This window comes from Orussus abietinus, unplaced genomic scaffold (assembly GCF_000612105.2).
Source record: "Orussus abietinus isolate OABI.00-Male unplaced genomic scaffold, Oabi_2.0 scaffold257, whole genome shotgun sequence".
NCBI classification, from domain to species: domain Eukaryota; kingdom Metazoa; phylum Arthropoda; class Insecta; order Hymenoptera; family Orussidae; genus Orussus; species Orussus abietinus.
In genome coordinates, this window is record NW_019394410.1 from 1 (window position 1) to 19,520 (window position 19,520).

Consider the following 19,520-nt stretch of genomic DNA (forward strand, 5'->3'; position numbering starts at 1 on the left):
TACGGGACTCTACGGGACTCTACGGGCACACTACGGGACTCTACGGGACACTACGGGACTCTACGGGACTCTACGGGACTCTACGGGACTCTGCGGGACTCTACGGGACTCTACGCAACTCTACTGCACTTAACAACACTCAACGGCACTGTACAGCCTGCGATAAGGCTCGGAAACATTTGAAAAACGCTCGAAAACGCTTGACAAATGCTCGATAACGCTCGAAAACGCTTGATAACGCTCCAAAACGCTCGAAACCGCTCTACAAATGATCGAGGAACGCTCGAAAACGTTCAAAACCGGTCGAAAAACGCTCGAAAAACGGGTGAAGCTCGATAAGGATTGAAAACACTAGAATATCACTCGATAACACTCGAAAACGCTCTGAAAATGCGTGAAAACGCTCGAAAACGCTCTGAAAATGAATGAGAAACGCTCGAAAATGTTCGATAACTGTCGAAAAACGCTCGATAACGCTAGTAGGGAAATATAAAAATCATGCCGCATGGTATTACCATCACGAGTACGTGAGCCACAAACGGCGACTGATAGATGGTACCGCCATCGCGAGTGCGCGAGCTCCTATCAGAAATTCGTTGCGCCGCCCTTGGCGACAAAAAACGGTAAAAGCTAACGTACGAAACCAGAGAGCAGCACAGGATGCGATCGCACGATCCTGCCCGTGAGCAATCTCCCAACTCATCTCTGTTCTCTACTGCGTTCAGTCAATGCAAGTCAAAGTTGTCAAAGATCATGTATGCATGAATGTGTTCTAGGCTGATCTGCACTGAAATTAAATGGAAATCCCCATCCTCATCATGACAAAAAGGTGAAGAAATGCAAAGGAACGTTGAACGTTTTTCTTAGCCGTGGAGATTGTTTCTCTCGACTGACAAACGGATTCCAAATATGGGGAAAACAACTAGAGTGGTGGTGTGTGGAATGAAGGGTGTCGGTAAAACCACTCTCTTGGAACAGCTCATTTATGGCAATGTTAGCATCAACACCGTAAGTTCTGAAAAAATTGGCTAATTGATTCCATTTTCACATTCCGCTAACAAATGTTGTCATCAACTGGAATTTTAACGAACTTATTTTCCAAAAGACCGAACCTAACCTTACCTACGTTGTTTCTTTTTTTTATGACACTTCCGACAATCAGGAAATACATCCTACCATAGAGGACATTTACGTTGCCATAATAGAAACAGATCGAGGCACGAAGGAAAAGGTAAGATTCTATGACACCGCTGGATTGGAACCTTTGCAGAACAATGCCAACAATCCGCAGCTAGCTCGACACTATCTAGGTTTCGCTGATGGATACGTTTTGGTCTATGACACTGCCAAACCCGAATCTCTTGATGTTCTTTTTCCCCTGAAAAAGGATATCGATAAAAACAAAGACAAAAAAGAAATAACAATAATTGTCATCGGCAACAGAACACATACGGATGTGGAAACTAACAATTTTGAGAATACTTCGAGCAAAGCCGCTAATTGGTGCTTACGAGAAAAGTTACGTCTTTACGAAGTAAATGCGATGGAGAGGGCTAGTTTGTACGAAGCATTTGTGTACCTTGCATCGAAATTAAACCCTCCGCCAAATAAGAGTACATTCCCGCAATTAAGCATGGGTCGCAAGAACTTGAGATCTGAGACAACCTGAGGTGAACACCGAATCTCGTATATACGTTATTATATCTACATGTCTATTACCATAATTTATTACTAAAGTTACTATTTCTTTATTTTTCATCAGATCTCATGCACTTTGATAATACTAAATCTTGCTGCATTTAGAAGAGCTTTTAAAGTTAAGTTGTTTTATGTTAAGTTTAGCGACACTACAGCAACAATGTACTTAAAAGATAGATCAACGCCGAAGGGGTTGTATATCCATTATTGTTGGTACAAAGTATTTTATAAGGTCCTCGATTAGGTGCGGCAATCTCTTTGGGACGTAGTTATCTAAAAGCAACCGTTTCCATCATTGCTCGTTCCCTCCGCGTACTTACTTCCTTCAGAGAGTGTGTGTTAAAACTACTCTTTGGACACACAGTGTTATTTATCATATTTAATGTACAATCGTTACTTGTTTGTCCAAATACCTGTATATTGTTATTTAATGAATTCAATATAACCACTGTAATTTTTTAAAACACGTGTTCCCCATTGATCCGCGCAATCAAGTGACGCGAGCTCGAAAGGACGATGAAAACTTGGCAATAAATAAGCTTTTATTTAAATACTTTTTAATTCTTGTATACAATATGCTCGATATCGACTTACGATTACAGACTACGATACGTCAAATATGCTTGAGTTCTCGTGTAGCCAGGAAGCCTACTGTTGCACAGTGGAATCGAAACAAGAGAGAGGACACCGATATTGCAATTAGTATTATTGACTCGCAGAACCTTTGATAATTCCTACGCAAAAAGGATCAGTAAAGTTAACCTATAAAGGGAGATTTTATATTTGCACCACACCATTTATTAATGAAAATTAATTTTAATATACCTATTAAAGAATTAGAACGGGGCGCTATTTGAAAGTGACACATTTCACGTTTAAGTACTTATCCTTGTCCTTTCGACATATCAAATGTCAACGATTGAGCAGTTAAGGTTAATGTGAAAGTGGCATCGGAGGGTTCAATCATTCATGAGACTTCTCGAAACTAGGTGTACCAAATCCTTTCAAACTTCACAACGTAAATATAGAAGCCATAAGGAAGGTCCTGACACTGATGAAATTAAACTTTGTATTAAAAAATGTTAAGACTACCTATAAAGAAATTAAAAAAAAAAAGAAATTGAAATTTCATGGGTGTCAGGATCTCCCTTAAAGCCTCCATATTTATGTTGCAAAGTTCCAGACGCTTCGGTACACCCAGTCGAGAGAAAAGCTTCATAAACGAGGCCTTTTTCTACGCCACTTTCGCATCGCCTTAATGAAAACAGCATTCAAGACGGATTTTTGGGTAGCCTCTTCGATGTTCGACCTACTGTGCATCGGCGCCGTGAAATACTATTGGGCATTAAAATATTCGGCAAGTCGCATGCACCTGCATCGCCGATATTTCTGGCTTTCGAACGATCCAGATCGTCGAGGAAGGACGACCATTCGGTGCCGTGCCTCCTAATACGAAAACGAGCGACGCCGAAAAAAAAAAAACAAAAAAAAACTGGCGCGTGTTAAAAGAGACCGTGTCAAAGGCACCGGTCTTTGAAGTCGGATCGGATCGGAGTGCCGCCGAGAACGGGTAACTGAAAACGGTCTAAAAGGGAAACTCTCTTTATTACTCTCGCCCAGGGATCCGCTAAATAGCAATCGGTTTTATCAATGCACAACTGGGAACGGTAACTGCGCCCCGGAATAGGAAATAACTCGGACCTACTTAATTTAACGTGGCTTACGGTGTACCCTAACAACTTGGCAAGTCTCATGTACAGGAGCAAGAATTCCCTGATGCAGATAAACGATCGCAGACATCACCCTTCCTCCCCATGAAAAATATGAAAGCAGGACCAATTATATTAAGATACCGAGTCTAATAGAAATTCAATGAAGTCCCGATTGTCAAAGGATAATAAAAAGCACCCTTGGTGTACATTATTGTTCGTTAGAGTCGCGGCACACGAGTGGGCCGAAAGGGTCCTTATCTCCTAGAACGCGGAGGCGGGATTTCCTAGTCGTTTTCTTCGGTTTTCCTCGGCTCCACCGAGCAGAGGACCGTAGAAAATGGGAAAACGGAGGACAGCCTCTTTTACATTCCCACGTGCGACATGGAAGAATGCCTGGTGCAGAAAAACAACAATGAATCGCCTTTCCCACCCTCGTGACGTGCTAATTCAACAAGGTGCAGATCCTCGGGAAATCTCACGGTTACTCGGTTCCCTAAATGTAGGTCTCTCGGTCGTAGATAAATGATAAACCCCGCGGAAAAAAAAAAAAAAATATCTCATAGCCTTGAGACACGCTCGATGGACCCTGTACAATTCCAAAGGAATCCCCGTAATGCGCCGTGCACTTGCTCCCGCCATTCCTATCGCAACGCGGTACCAATTATCGCTACTTCTCCTCATATTTTACACTTATTAGGAATATTTCTCTCGGCGAGATCGTCGAGTCGCGGCTCCAACTAGAATAATCTCCTCGGTCGCACGTATAAGAACGAAGGATACATCAACATCGAGTGGATCTTCCAACTCCCCAAGGACGTTAAAATAAATCTCCGCTCGAGGAAAAATATTTATACGTCGTTTAGGATTTTTCCTCTATTTTTTCATCTTTTTCTTTCGTTCTTAACGCAATTCCCCAAATCGAGTGAAACCTTGCGGCCGGAAGGGAAATTCATTAGGTGCATGTCGCGGTACGTATATCGCGTTAAATAGTACGTAGATCATTTGTGCCCATAATTATGAAAGTGGTCTAAGTCATATATTTTTTCTTTCGAAATTACATTGAATTAATTTCGTTTGTAATAATATGGCGTGAAATAACTGATAAACTCATTTTTTTTTTTTTTTTTTAATTTTGACTTAGACCACTTTCATAATTACGGGCACATTTATCCGACGAGAGTCCTCTATTTGGAAATGTCCGCGACTCCCTTATCCCAAACTCACTGGACTACTGAATCATCTGCCGTGCCGTCTCTTAACGTTACAAGGTATGTACATAGGTACAGCTAAAATAGAATGACCAACACCGACTATCGTTGTATCCGGGAGCACGAAGGCCACGTAGACTACGAGCGCGCGTAGAAAATCGGCTTAAAAAAAGGAAGGAGAAATTCCCACCCGCTCGGATCCTTCGAAATTGAAAGTGGCGATCGACACCGATAAAAGCCAACGAGAAGTCGTACGGGCCGAACGGGAAATCAATTCCGATACGACGTATTGTCTTTGGTTTAGATTGTGAGAGAGAGACATGGGGGGAGAGAGAGAGAGAAGTTTTCAAGCCCTTCGTCTTCGCCCCGGCCAAACAATAACTCTTTTTGTTAAACATCGTTAAATATCTGTTAAATATCGACAAATCGTAGAACGCAAAGTCCGACTCGAATAACCGAGGAAACTCGGAGGAAAAAATCGTACGCGTGCTGGTCACCCTAGTATTAGATCAAATTTTTATATATATATAATATGTATATATAATACATATATATACTTTTCTCTGTCACTATTTAAAACAGCTGGACCAGCCAAACAACAACGTAGCTTGTAAACCTGTTGAGCCGTGGTTAGGTCGCGGAAGGAAGAGTACCCCGATGCATTTCGACGACTTTAATCTCGTGTCTCACTGAACGCGTCGACGGGATGGGCCTGACATATATCGTGATTTCCCTCCCCGAATTATCCGAACCCTCGATATATCCATTCCCTCTGCCGATTCGGCCTCTTCCCCGTTAAGGTAACGGGGGCCTGCTTCGTTAAGGGCATAGAAACCTTAAGGCGAGCCGAAAGTGGGATTTTTAAGAGATCTCGTGCATGAAACCTCTCCCCGAATCTCCATGAAAATCTCACCACATGAACGTAAACACCCCGGGGAAGGCGCGGACGCCCATGAAACTCCATTTTTCTCTTTTTTTCTCGTTTTCTTTTTTTTCTCCTTTCTCAGTTTGATTATAAACATTTTTAAAATCTCGTGCAAAAGGGAACATTTCACGAGCACGGGGACCTTCCTTTGGTGCCTCTCGGTCATGTGGTCGAAGTTTCATACGGTTCGGTTAACTCGGCTCGGAGAAACATCTCATAAACGTGGTTGATCTCTTAGATGGCACTTTCGGCCCGCCTTAAGGGGATGTGAAAGTGGCATCCGAGAGGTCAATCTTTCATGAAGCTTTTCTACAAACTGGGTTTACTAAATCGTTTCAAGCTTTACAACATGTATGTGGAGGCCCTAAGGTAGGTCCTGAAACTCATGAAATTTCATATTATGCCTAAAATGTTGAAAACATTCGTGAAGAAAGTTTTTTTTTTTTTAATTTAAATGTTATGGGTGTCAAGACCTTCATTAAAGCTTCCATATTCACATTGTCAAATTTCAAGCGATACGGTGCCCTCAGTTGGGAGAAGAGTTTCATGAACGAGACCTCTTCGTGGCACTTTCGCACCACCTTAACGCCTTCTCTTCGGAGGCTGCCCGAAAGGTCTGCCATGCGTCGACGCGATGTCACCTAATACTACGTCTATTGCCCAGTTTACTATGTTTCGGTGCCACTTTCGTAGGATGGCAGTTTAATTCCTTGAACCTCGGCAGCTCGCCTCGGGTAATTAAACTCCTGCCGGCCACGAGGGGGCCCTTCCCGCTGTTACGAGGCCGGCGAGCTAAGGAGTAACGTCCCGTAGCGGAGAGGGCCTTTCAGAAATCCATCACTTCCATCTTGAAGGCCCTTCCTTGATGCTTCTTCGCGGCTATGTCCGCGCAAGACGGGGCGCCGTTATTGTCGTCGTCGCTGTTCACGTCCTCGTCCTCCTCGGGGAAGTCCTCGAGTCTGTCGTGGTACTCGTCCAGCTGTAAGCAATCGAAGGATTAGTTAGTCAGGTACTCGATAAACGGACACCTAAGCGGTTCGCTTGCAACTACGATTCCCGTTAAATTCGCAATTCCTTGGGGGAGATCCAAGATTTTGGTGGGGACTTCTTCCCCTAGAGGAAACTCGAAGAGGCGTGCGGCCTTCTTCTGGGCGTCACCAAAAACTTCATTCTTCGAAGTCTCGCCAAGGATCCAGAGGTTCTCGTGGAAATCCAGATTTACGATCAAGGAAAAGTCATCCAACGTTAAGGGGACGTGAAAGTGGCATCCGAAAGCTCAGTCGTTCATAGAACTTTTCCACGAGCTGGGTCTCTAAATCGTTTCATACTTTAATACGTGAATATGGAGACCCTAAGGTAGGTCCTGAAGCTCGCGAAATTTTACTTTTTATAAACTACCTTTAAAATTCCTATAAACAAATTTGAGAAGAATTTAAATTTCATGAGTTTCAGGACCTTCCATATCGTCTCCCTATTCACGTTGTAAGTTGGGAGAAAAGCTTTATAAAGAAAACCTCTTCGACGCCACTTTCACATCACCTTAAGGTGTTACGAAACTACCGCTCCGCATATATATTGTACATAAAAACGTCAGAATATTTATAAAACTTATCTCCAAACTGAGAGTATCATTAATCGAGACTTCAGCACGAGGTCGTAAGGAGAAACGCGATGTTCATGAAATTTCCATTTTCCCCCCATAAAAAAAAATGTTTCCTTGGTTCTACTCAGGAATAAATAAAAAAATATATATATACATATACTCTTTAGAAATACATTTCACGAGCATCGCGTTCTTTCTTAGAGCCTCCACGAACACGTGTTGAAGTTCCAAATGATTCGGTTAATTATTTCGACACGTATAGAATGACCCTTTGGTAACGCCTTAAGGATTGATAATGAGAAAAATTCCGGGAAATTTGGAGTAAAATCTAAAAAAATGAGGATTTCATCTTATCCGAGAGTAAATTAAACATTGCATATCTCTGGTCTTCCAGACTTCTGGATCCTCCCTTGGAACATGCAACTGCTAGGAAGCTTCATGCCGGACCCTCTCTAGGAGACTCCCCAAGATTCGTCCCTAGAACTAGAAACGGCGTCTACGTGACATTCAAAAGATGCCTAGAGCGGACTCACATGGTGGGGTGGCTACAGAGGATATCTTTATCGACGTTACCAGAGACAGGAGGGTGCTTACCTACAACTGGAGAGCATACGAGACGAAGGTCAGCGGGAAGGAATCCACGTCAGCCTCCACCGCGTTTCGGGTTCGGATTCTGGATCGGGTTCGGGATGGGGATCTCATTTATGACATGACATGAGACACGAGACTTTGACGAACTTCCGGTCCGTGAGGCGTTTGTCTGGATGGCGTTAACCTTTTTATTACTGTTAGCTTAAAAAAATTACTGAAAAATTCCTGCGTTGCTTACAGGTGCTTTTAAAAAATTGCAACATACCATTGGAATCTCTAGGCATCTCTATTGTTATCAACGGCATATCAACTGCGTGGTACACGTATATAAAAAAAAAAGTACTCCGTCGAGAAGTGAAATTTCTCGCCATCCATAACTTAAGTCGGGTTTCAATGCGTATCTGTCACGTGATATGTAATAACCTTTTCATTACCGTTAGCTTAAAAAAATGACTGAAAAATTCCTGCGTTGCTTACAGGTGCTTTTAAAAAATTGCAACATACAATTGGCATCTCTAGGCGCCCAGTGATTGTTATCAATGTCATATCAACTGCGTGGTACACGTATATAAAAAAAAAAAAATACTCCGTCGAGAAGTGAAATTTCTCGCCATCCATAACTTAAGTCGGGTTTCAATGCGTATCTGTCACGTGATATGTAATAATATAAGTAGCGAAAGGGTTAAACCCTAGAAATTGTCGCTCTCGGTCGATCTACTCTAAATCCTCGTTTTCGAGGTGTACTTATTTTAATTTTTCTTTGCGAGCTTGAGAGTAAGAATTTCCAACTCAGGGATGTAGAGACGGATCGACGGGTGGAGAACCTCGAGACCCGGGGAGGGATTCCAGAGACACAACGCATTGTCAGGAATAATCCAGATCGTGCAACGATAAGAAACGACCACCAGGATGCAACACGTCGAGTACACGAGGAACTTTGTACCGCGGCAAGTGCACTTTGTATGGAATTATTACATCGAGAGACCAGGACACGGCTTCACTCCGATTAAACGATCACACTGTATTGTTACCGGTCACAACAAAGGAAACAGTGGAAGCAGGAGGGCGGAGGTTCCTTCCAAATACTCATTCTACACTTCTACTCCCATTGAAGCTCGTTTCAGCCTCGAGACGGATTTTTATTTAGCCGTTGGAATTTATTTCTGCATATACGTGCAGCAAGCCGCCATGTTTGCGGACAGTCTTAGTCCTCTCGAGGCTGATGCGGTCCACGTTGATTTTTTTCAACGCGTTAATTTAGTTTTTTTTTTATAGGGCAACGGTCAAGGCAAAACTTACGTCAACGTCGCCCATCATCTCCTTGGTGGAGACCGTGGTATCGATTCGTCGGATGCTACCCTGATGAATGTCGACGTCTAGCTTGACGCACTGGAATCTCCTCAAGAGAAAGACTATCGGTATCGGCGCTATCCCCGAGAGTATTATAACAACGGCGATTGCGAGCACCCAACTCGGGTAACTCGTAGGAATTGCCACGCCCTGTAACGTGAATATCCCGTTAAAACGATTCCCGTAGCCTAGTTCTAGGTTACCAAGACCGGGAACTGACCAGACTCGCATTCCAGGCTGAATACTGGGGCTTTTTGATAAACATGGAGACGATGCTGGAGACCAGGATGCAGACCATGATTATTGGCGCGAGGAATCTCCAGGTAACCTGCCAGTACAAGCCAGGTCTGTAGCCGGTCATCTCCTCGATGTCCTTTGTAAACCTGAAAATCAATGCCGAATTAATTGTTCGTCAGATAAGACGCGTCAGACTGTCCCTAGCCGCGTATCGACCTCGAAGAGGCTAGGAAGAAATATCGGTTCCATAAATTCTGAATTTTTCCCGAAGGTGCAGAGAATTACTCAAGACTGCGGTACGCACTTCTCGTGCCCGTAGACGAATATGACGGATATCATCTCCATCAGCGCGACCATGACGAGGCCGATGGTTCCAGCAAAACTGTCGAACATCTTCAACCAGTATTCACCGGCACCGGTGCAGAAGATCAGGCCCACGAAGAAGCACACCACGCACACGACACCTGGTTTGGTATAAGGGAGTTAATTAGTATGCGGATTTGTAATGGGTATTCGGTATTCTAGATCCACCAACCTGTCATGTATTGCTTCTTCAGCCTCTTGAATAGATCGATCTCGAAGATTACGCAGAGCATTCCCTCGAGGATGCCGATCTGCGAGCCCAAGCCCAGGGCGAGCAGCATCAGGAAGAAGATGCAGGACCAAAATGGCGCCCCGGGCAGCTCGACTATGGCTTGAGTGAACACTATGAATGCCAAACCCGTGCCCTCCGCCGCCTGGAAGAAGCATCGTCTCGGTATTACGAGCCAAAGATGATCCTTATAATACCCCAACACGGTAAGCCGAGCCTCGAAGTCGGGCACGTATCCGACCCTGACCCTCGCTCGGATTTCCTATTCAACCCCTCAGCTATTTCCGCTCTTCGTAGCTACTCGAGGCGCTCGGTTCACCGTTCGGGATCACCATATCATTTTCTACATACATTGTCTAGCTGCTTGCTCAGGCTGCACTCCTCGATGGTGAAATTCGCCCCGGTCGAGTTGAAGACCCGCGTAACCAGCTCGAACTCGCTCTCGGTCGAGTTCGTGTCCAGGAAGCCGTTCTCCACGAACAGGTTTCGGTTTCTGAAAGTGGAAACAGCGGTTCGATCGACCGTCGATAGGCGTCGGTCCCCCGTGTAGAGGAAAGTCGAGGATAACAGAGTCGAATCGGAGGAAAGTCGTCTGCAGGAACGACGGACGGGATGCCGGCGGGACGTCGAGAGCGAGAGTGGAAATCGGCTCTTCTAGCAATTCGCGAATCTGCTCGATCGAAGTCAAGGATTTTGATCGACCCCAATCCATTATTAAAATCGATCGCAATCCGGCATTCGATGCGATCGAGACCCGACCGGGCCCGCGGAAACCGAAGACTCTGCCGTCCTCGTCGCATCTTACCCGGCCAGGCACTTGTCGACGTTCGTCATAGCTTTGAAGCCCAGGATCGCGAAGATGACGACGCTCGCGTAAATCGCCGTGAACGCGTTGCACACGCTCACCAGGATGACGTCGCGGACGCAGTGGTTGTCCGGGGTGTTGTAGCTGCCGAAGGCGATGAGCGAGCCGAAGGCAAGGCCGAAGCTGTAGAAGACCTGGGTGGCCGCGTCGAGCCACACCATGGGGTCCAGCAGCTTCTCCACCTAGTAAAAAAAAAAATCAAGTTACAGAAAACGAGGAAGAGGTCGAACGAAGTCAGGAAAAGAATATCCTCGATCCACCTTAGGGGTGTACATGTGGGCCAGTCCGGCGCTGGCCCCCTTCAGGGTGATCCCCCGGATGAAGAAGATCGTCAGCACCAGGTAGGGGAACATGGACGTGAAGTACACCACCTGGGGGAATAAGGGGATGTTTAATTTAACATATGTTCCCATGTAAGCTCGAGCTCGTCCGCACCTTCCCGGACGACTGGATGCCCTTCATCACGATGAAGAAGACGACGACCCAGCTGAGGAGCAGGCAGAGGACGATCCACCACTTCAGGCCCTGGCCGTCCTCTATCGAGGGGGCCGCGTCCAGGGTGGTGCGGTACCAGAAGTACGCCGTCTCCGAGCTCTTGGCGCATTCCTCGACGGGCTTGCCGCCGACCTCCGGACACGTCGCCCAGGGCAGAGGATCCTGGAACATCGGGCGGAAATGTATTCTTTTTCGAGCCGCAAGCGACAATCCTCTACGAGGAAAATACGCCAACGAGCCACGTGGAGGCTGATAAGCGGGATTCGACACCTAAGAAGGGACGAACGAAGAGAGAGAAGCCGTCAGCGTGCAGAGGCCAAGACCACTCGCCTCGATAGCGTCGAGCAAAATCAGTCTTGCTAAAAGTGCGACTAATCTATGCCAGGGGGTCGATTTTGTAACTCGAATCTAGGGAAAATGCCAAACGGGATCGATTTCGAGGATTTTGTGTTTCTTTCCCAGGGTGAAAATATGAGTTACTTCGCGTGAAAATATTTGACCAATGATTTTGCGTCGGGTGAAGATACGTCATACCTTGTACTTTCGCATTTTCACATTTTCACATTTTCGCATTTTCACGTTTTCACATTTTCGCATTTTCGCATTTTCACATTTTCACGTTTTCACATTTTCGCATTTTCACATTTTCACATTTTCACATTTTCACATTTTCATACTTTCACATTTTCACATTTTCACATTTTCATACTTTCGCATTTTCGTATTTGTACATTTTCACATTTTACATTTGTGGTAAAAATGCGAGAAACGAGGGCTATGAATTCGGCCCGACTTGCCAGCAGAGAATTTGCTCATCGCTACCTCGTCACGAAGAGTTAGAAATGGCGAGGCGACGAGATCGACCGCGAAATCGAGTCTCTCGTCGGTACTTACCCCGAATTTAATCGTAACCGCCTGTCGGGTGCGGCGTTTGAAACAGAGAAAATAGAGCACGTTAGTCGCGAGAACGACGAGGAAGACTCGAAGGAGATAGGAGGAGCGTGGGGTAACGACCTCTTCGTTAAAAAGGATTCACCTCGATGGAGTTGAAAAGGTAGTAAAAGCACCAGGTGATGATGACGTTGTAGTAGAGCGCGACGAAGAAGGTGACGATGCAGGAGGCGATGCCGATTCCGCCGAGCCAGGGGTGAATCGTGTTCCAGACGCCGAGGGCGCCCTGCCGCATCCTTTGGCCGAGGCCCAGCTCGATCAGGAAGAGCGGCACCCCCTCGAGGATGAGCATCACGAAGAAGGGGATGAGGAAGGCCCCTGGAACCGAAAATCGGGTCGCACGGTTACCCGTTGCCCCCCGACCCCGACCCCCCTCGGTAGCAGGTGGTCTACCGCGAGTCTCTCTCTTTCTCCCTCTCTCCCACCCTTCCAGGCAAACGGCCAGAGCGTCTCGTCTCGTATTGATCGGCCAACCGACCTCTCCCACCCCGTGCCCCGCGGGGGGAGCGGGGAGACGAGGAGCCCCGAGAGCTTCGACCGGCGAGGCCGATCTCGCGCCTCTTTCCGAATCCCAGAACCGGAAGAGGGACCCCGCGAGTCGTCGAGTGGATTTTCCATCTCCCTCTTCCCCTCGGACCAACCCCATCGCTCTCTTCCCCGCCTCCTTTCGACCGTCTCGTATGTCTCGTTTTTCTTCCCCTCTTCCCATTGACTGCGTTGAACCGACCTGGCCCCTCCTTCCGAAAATTCACCAAAGTCCGGTCCAAAGCGAAACGTAAGAAATCGAGCGTATCCGGTCCCCTTCTCTAGCCCTCTCGATCTAGAGTAAATTAAGGGGATGTGAAAGTGGCATCCAAAAGCTCAATCGTTCATGAAACTTTTCTACGAACTGGGTGTCTCAAATCGTTTCGTACTTTAAAATATGAATATGGAGACCCTAAGGTAGGTCCTGAAACTCGCGAAATTTCACTTTCTATAAACTATTTTTAAAATACCTATAAAGAAATTTGAAAAGAATTGAAATTTCATGAGCTTCAGGACCTTCCTTATAGTCTCCCTATTCATGTTGTAAAGTGTCAAACTATTCGGTAAATCGAGTTGGGAGAAAAGTTATATAAACAAAACCTCTTCGATGCCACTTTCACATCACCTTAAGGCGATGTGTTACGTCAAAGTTGCCTCGTTTATGATACCATTGTCCGAACTGGGTGTATAGAATCGTTACGAACTTCACAACGTGAATACAAAGACCATAAGGAAGGTCCCGACACCCATGAAATATCAATTTTTTTGTTTCCAAAATTATTCATAGATAATTTCCAAATTTTTTATAAAAAATGAAATTTCATGGGTGTCAGGGCCCCCCTTGTAGCCTTCACATTCAAGGTGTAAAGTTGGGTCAAACTACTCGGTATATTCATATTTCATGAACGATTGTTACTTTCACATCCCCTTAAGAAACTCGGTGGAGTGTCACGCCAAGTATACATATATACCGCCGCGAAACACTGACCCAGTCATTATCTTCGATGTTCACCCTTCCTCTCGAATTTCCGATTGAAAATGGAAAATCGATCGGGTCCCCCTCCCCGGTCCGATCTCGAGTCTAGAGCCTTCGATCCTCCTCGGGGTCGGGCGGAAAAGTGACCTACGCCACTCCGGCCCGTTTCCCTCGCGTCGCAATTCCGGGCAGGAAGGGCGATCGAGTCGTTCGCGGTACTCGGGGTGGGTTCGCGACTCGCGCCCCTCTACGGCGCGCGCGCCCTCGGCCGAGCACATGGCGAGCGGTCACGTGCCAAGCGCGGACCAATCGCGGGGAAAGAGGGAGAGATCGATCGGAGCGTTATCCTCGTTTGGCTCGCGGAAATTTCCATCGACCGAGGCGCGACGAAAGGGGTCGACCGGAAGAAGAACCCGACACGCGTCTTCGCAAATCGGGCCTCTTCCTCTTCCTGACGGTTTATCCCCCTTCACTGTCAGTTCAGTATCCGTTCAGTATCAGTTCAGTATCCGTTCAGTATCAGTTCCGTATCAGTTCCGTATCAGTTCCGTATCAGTTCAGTATCAGTTCAGTGGTCGTACCGTACCCCAGCAAGCCTGAATGCCTTACCTCACCAGAGAATAGGGATCGACAGCTGATACGCAAGGGAGACGTTGATACCCCCAATATACATATATATATATATATACCATACCGACCAGATATGTAACGATAATGTAATAATAATTTCATTTTCAAAGTTTAATAATTTTTTCTCAATTACCCAAATATACATATATATACCATACCGACCAAACATGGGACGATAATCGATCTTTCACCCCATCCTCTCGATTTTTAACACTATATCTACCAGAGGTGTCAAAGGACACCTTTTAAAATTTTAACTTGAAATTATTTTCAAAGTCTAATAATTTTTTTCACAATTAATGCTTTGAGTTTTCGTATAATAATTGTTAAATTTATTTAGCGATATGATTTTCCCCCAGCTCATCGAAACCTTTTGGTCGAAATAGGTATACAGAAAATCGTGGGTAGAAATAGTGTTAATCACCACTTATCTATAGAATGCTCTTTGGGTCGATAAACCCGTTTTCCGGGGGCTCGTTCGGATTCGACAGATTAAATCGGCGTTTTAAACGGCGGGACGAATCCGCGATCGCGTCTTTTTATAAACCCCCCCAGCGTCGCGACGGCGACGGCGACCGAGCGGCAGCCCCTGCCGGCTCGGATCGATACCGCGCCGTCGAGCCGGGCCGCGTCGCGGCGCGTCGCCGTCGCGACGCACAAAGGTCGCCGCGGCTTCGATCGCACGTCCAGGAAATCGGACCGACGTCCGGTTCCCTATCGGGGCCGATGACTCGCTCGGCGCCGGTCGGCGGTAAGGCGCGTTTCCGAACCGGAAGGGGCACCGTTAAATTCCTAATTGCACGGTTAAACAGGTATTCATGAAAATCGGCGCGCTCTCGGTGCACGAGGAGGCCGCAGTAAAATCCCGAGTCGTCCCAACCCCCCGTTAACGGCGGGACTTTAGGCGTCCACGCGAGGCGACCCTCGGAGCGAGCCGCGCATGCGCGTAACAAATGCCGCGAGGAAAAAATTAACGGGCCAACAATAAATATTTCCCACGATCCGAGTGGAAGCGATCGGATCGTGGAAAATATTTATTGTTAGACCGGAAAATTCTGCAAAGTGACGTAAAAAGTCCCTACGGTTATGTATAAAATATATCACGTATGTTTATAGTAGATATTGATGGAATTTTATGAACAACGGCGAAACGACGGCATTTCCTTCAGCGGGGCACGTTTCAGGGTGATTCACTCTTCGTGGAGGAAGGTGCGGTTAGGAGGAGGGTTCGATCGCGAGATCTCGCCGGAGTACTTCCGGTATATCTTTCCTAACGTAGGGATGAGAAGGGGCAAAACCGAGACTTTTTACAAGACGGACTCGAACGATTTCCTCCGTCACCGGGTCAAAGGAACCCCGGAAGTCGAGTGAGGCCGGAGCCCGGTCGACCTTTCCGCTCCGCGCGTTCCGCGACTTTTTTTCCGCGGCGGTCCTTGCCCGGCCATGCGTGCGACTCGCGGAGGATCGCCATTGCTCTCGACGGCCAAGAAAGCGGTCTCGAGATCGATCCTTTCCGGAATAGCGAGCGATCGGAATTCGGTAAAAATGGCGAATTTCGGCAAAAATTGGGAATTTCAGCAATAAATTGCGAGTATCGGCGAGAATATCGAATTTCAGTAAATTCGCCAAGTCTCGGCAAAAATATAGAATTTCAGCAAAAATTGAGAGTTTCGGTAAAAATGGCGAATTCCATAAAAAACAGTCGATCCGGCATCTACAGCTCGCCGATAAGCCGATTCCGAATAACACACGACCCACGATCGCAACGCGATTCATCACGTATACCTACCAAATCGGGCCTCCTTGTACGGCGGCGCGCGCATGCGCTCTTCCGGACTCGACCGGTTAATTCCGGTTTCCTCCCGGGTTACCGATACCGGCCTTGACGCGCGGCGCGTCCTTGGCCCGGCGTCGCCGTCAGTGGCCGCGCGGGTGCCGGCACGCACCCCGGAGGAACCGGGCGGTGGGACCTTACGGGACCGCGCGTTCTAAATATACGACCCTCCCCCAGGACTCGGCCTCTCTCCGGAATTCCCGATACGCGTGGAGATCAAAGTGGGAGGCTGGACAAGACGAATCCCCGGGAGGCTCGAGTATCGATGACTCCACGTAGTAGGAATTCGTCTCGTGGTATTACGTGGAGTTATCTGGCATTACTAGGTATTATTTGGTATCATTTGGTATCATTTAATATCATCTAGTGTTATCCAGGATTATCTATCTCGTTTGATCTCGTCTCAAGGGGTGGCGCCCTACTCGGAGCGAGATCAAGGAGAGCGCCCGGAGGCCGCGATCTATATCGGCGAAACGGGGTCGCGTTGAATGCAGGGCGTTCCTCCGGGTCTCTCCGGGGATCCTCTTCCCCGGTAGGAGCAACTTACCGCCGCCGTTCTGCTGGCAGAGGTAGGGGAACCGCCAGATGTTGCCGAGGCCCACGCTGTAGCCGATGATGCTGAGGAAGAACTGCATCTTGCCGCTCCAGGCGGCGCGGCCGTCCTGCTTGGCATCCTGGGGACCGGCGCCGGACGAGGCGCCCTGGCCCCCGGCCGCCACGATGGTCACGCTGGTGCCGCCACCGCGGCCCTGGCCGCGCCCCTCGTTCAGGGGCGCCAGCTCGTGCCCGTTGCGCCCCACCTCGGACTTGACGACCATCTTCGCGGCGAGCGAGCTCCCCGGGTCAGACTCGGCAAGGCCGGGGCGTCATCTCCCGGGGACCATCGCGGTCCCTCCCCTTCGCGACGACCTCCTTCGGGAGCGCGACTCCTGGGAACTCGGGGACTCCTCTTCGCTCCTCTTCCTCGGTCACGAGGGTCCACTCGGGGTGCCTGGTCGGGGTCGTCGTCGGGGTCGCGCCTCCTCGTGGGATTACTTGAACTTGATGCTCTTCAGGTTGCGCAGCCCGGCCCCGTTCTCGATGCGAATGGCCGACGATCTCGGGGACTTCGCGTACGGCCCCATGTAGCCTCGCTGTCCGGCGAAGGGGTGGCGGTTCGGCGGGTCGGACCGCACTAGGCTGCGCTCGACCGCGCTCGACGACGATCGGCGGGGGACTGAGGCGGGCCGAGCGCGCCGCCCGACTCGCCCCCCTCCGGCCGCGAGGGGTGCGAGCGCGCCGAGCGCATGCGCCGAGGTATCCTTCGCGTATCCTTCCCGTATCCTTCGCGGATCCTTCCCGAGCGTCCTTCGGGTCCTCCCGCCCCCGCGACCTCCTCATCGGCTCCTTTATCCCAATAAACCGATAAACCGTCCAATCGCCTCGCGCTCTCTACGGGTGACCGAACTTGACGCGCTGGAATTTCTTATATCGCTCGTGAAAGAGGAAAAGAGGGCGGTCAATAATTTTGGAAAATCATTTTTAACGTCGAATAATTCCTTTGTTTTCCGTAAAGGGGGTCTCCTCCCGGATCGACTCTCGAACCACGCCAGCGAGGCGTTTCGACCTCGATCCCCGAAAGTGCGGCGCTTGCAGTCGACCGAGGGCAGAGAGGTGGTGCGGTTTCCAGGGCGAGTCGACCGCCTTAAGGGAGGGTCGAGCCGCTCTTCCGCTTTAAGGCCGTGGGTCTCCTCAGACCCCCGAAAGTCTCGGCCACGGCCTCGCCGGCGAAATCTCGGCCGACTCTCGGAGGTCACCTCGAGTCGGCGATCGATCGGAAACGCGGGGGCGGACCCGAGTGACGTCCACCCGCCGAGCCCTCCCCGAGAGTCGTCTCGCCTGCGAGCGGAATCCGCGCGACCTCGAAGGCCCCGGCCGCCCCGAGGCCGCACTGGGCCTGTGGACGAGGCCCTTCCCGGGGGGCGACGTCACATCCTCATTCGCCAAGTTATTAATAATTACGCATTGTTTGCCAGACAATCGCCCGCCCGCGAGGACTCCGCCGCTCTGGAGCGGACGAGTTTACCGGAGGCTCCGGAAAAATATCAACCCTTTCGATACCATGGGTGACCATAATCAACCATCGTCTCAAATTCACGGGGTCTGCCGGGTGACCCACTCGAGGGTGATTCGGGTCATTCCCTCGGAAATCAATGCAAATGATTTCCTTCTTTGAGATCCAATTTCCTTAAATTTCATATAAATAACAATAGTTCAGTGATTTCCAACGATTTCCACGTGGTTACGTTAAAATCCATGATTGATCCTTTTTTACGGCGAATCGCTTTAATCACATTTCTTTACTTTTTTCCTCTAACTTTCCGACGTTTTCGCCCACACTGAAACTGTATTCGCAATTTGAGTACTCTTACAGCGGAAAGGGTATATGCGGCGAAGGGGTTGAAGGAGGTTCTGGGTGGTTTTGAGAGGTTGACGGAATTTCACTAGGGTCGATTCCCCTTCCATCCTGCAAATCCCTCCAGGAGGGTTCCAGGGGACTTACGCCCCCCTAGAGGGTGATCTCGCAGGACCTGGTTGATTCTTCCTCCCGATGTAGACCTCCTTTGTCGGCCAGACGGACGGATCGCCTTGCTCCCTTTTCCAGGGGAAATGACGGTGGAAGAAACGGCGGCGGCATGAGAGCGCGCGCAAATTGGCACTCGTACGCGGCCCACTTGACCGCAGGGAACGCACGTCGAACGAACGAGCGGATTCGATTGAACCTGGTTGAGGCTCGTTAAGCGGATCATCGAGATGTGTGCGGCAACGGCGAAGGCATTGCCGGGATTCCGTCGCCACGGGATTTCGCGTATATTCCTTACAATCGCAGCCGAGCGGCTCCGCCTAATCGCCGCACGTACGCTTTAAAACGGAGACTATCATCTACGAGATTTAACGAATTAACGGCCGACAAGGCGGTGCAAAATTCCTCGCAATTTGGACGCAGCCTCTGATCGGCACAACTGACGCTAGGATGACGTGGAAAATGTGACATCAGAGGGACTTCGTTTATAAAACTTTCCTCTGGGTGTGAGAGTAACAATAGGAAATTTTACCACACGAATATAGAGGCACCGTGACACCCATGAAATTTCAACAGAAAAATATTTGACTCGACGTTCTTCTTTTTTTTTCAATTTCACTCTTGAATATTTTTAAATAAACGTGTTTTCTTTTTTTGTTTTATGAAAGAAATTGTAATTTAGATCCTCTATATTCAGATGTGATTTTAAATGATTCGGTATAATTAACTCGGAGAGAAGCTTCATAAACGATGGATCTTTCAGGT

General features: G+C 48.3%; 2 protein-coding genes across 3 annotated transcripts; one reads left to right on the forward strand and one right to left on the reverse strand.

Annotated features, from left to right (window-relative positions):
- The first annotated feature begins 735 nt into the window (after nt 1-735).
- Nucleotides 736-2,249, forward strand: LOC105694854 (NF-kappa-B inhibitor-interacting Ras-like protein). Its single transcript, XM_012415936.1, has 3 exons — nt 736-1,008; nt 1,163-1,670; nt 1,763-2,249. The coding sequence occupies exons 1-2, from the start codon at nt 910-912 to the stop codon at nt 1,667-1,669; spliced, it is 606 nt and encodes a 201-aa protein (XP_012271359.1). The 5' UTR covers nt 736-909; the 3' UTR covers nt 1,670; nt 1,763-2,249.
- Nucleotides 2,250-5,962: 3,713 nt separating this feature from the next.
- LOC105694855 (sodium- and chloride-dependent transporter XTRP3) lies at nt 5,963-17,387 on the reverse strand. Of its 2 annotated transcripts, XM_012415937.1 has the most exons (12): nt 16,740-17,387; nt 12,313-12,545; nt 12,171-12,191; nt 11,217-11,438; nt 11,042-11,152; nt 10,722-10,963; nt 10,268-10,409; nt 9,860-10,061; nt 9,629-9,788; nt 9,308-9,470; nt 9,037-9,237; nt 5,963-6,522 (listed from the first exon to the last, which is right to left on the reverse strand). In XM_012415937.1, the coding sequence occupies exons 1-12, from the start codon at nt 17,008-17,010 to the stop codon at nt 6,370-6,372; spliced, it is 2,121 nt and encodes a 706-aa protein (XP_012271360.1). In that variant the 5' UTR covers nt 17,011-17,387; the 3' UTR covers nt 5,963-6,369. The 2 variants fall into 2 exon arrangements, with proteins under 2 accessions (XP_012271360.1, XP_023287965.1); XM_023432197.1 differs by lacking the exon at nt 12,171-12,191.
- Nucleotides 17,388-19,520: the final 2,133 nt, after the last annotated feature.

Excerpts from the sequence above, each read along its gene's own strand:
- LOC105694854 (XM_012415936.1), top strand. The coding sequence starts at position 910 with ATGGGGAAAACAACTAGAGTGGTGGTGTGTGGAATGAAGGGTGTCGGT. Across the intron at positions 1,009-1,162 it reads GCAATGTTAGCATCAACACC|GAAATACATCCTACCATAGA; the intron begins GTAAGTTCTGAA and ends TCCGACAATCAG.
- LOC105694855 (XM_012415937.1), bottom strand. The coding sequence starts at position 17,010 with ATGGTCGTCAAGTCCGAGGTGGGGCGCAACGGGCACGAGCTGGCGCCC. Across the intron at positions 11,439-12,170 it reads CGGTTACGATTAAATTCGGG|GATCCTCTGCCCTGGGCGAC; the intron begins GTAAGTACCGAC and ends CCGATGTTCCAG. Across the intron at positions 9,238-9,307 it reads CAGCCTGGAATGCGAGTCTG|GGCGTGGCAATTCCTACGAG; the intron begins GTCAGTTCCCGG and ends TTCACGTTACAG.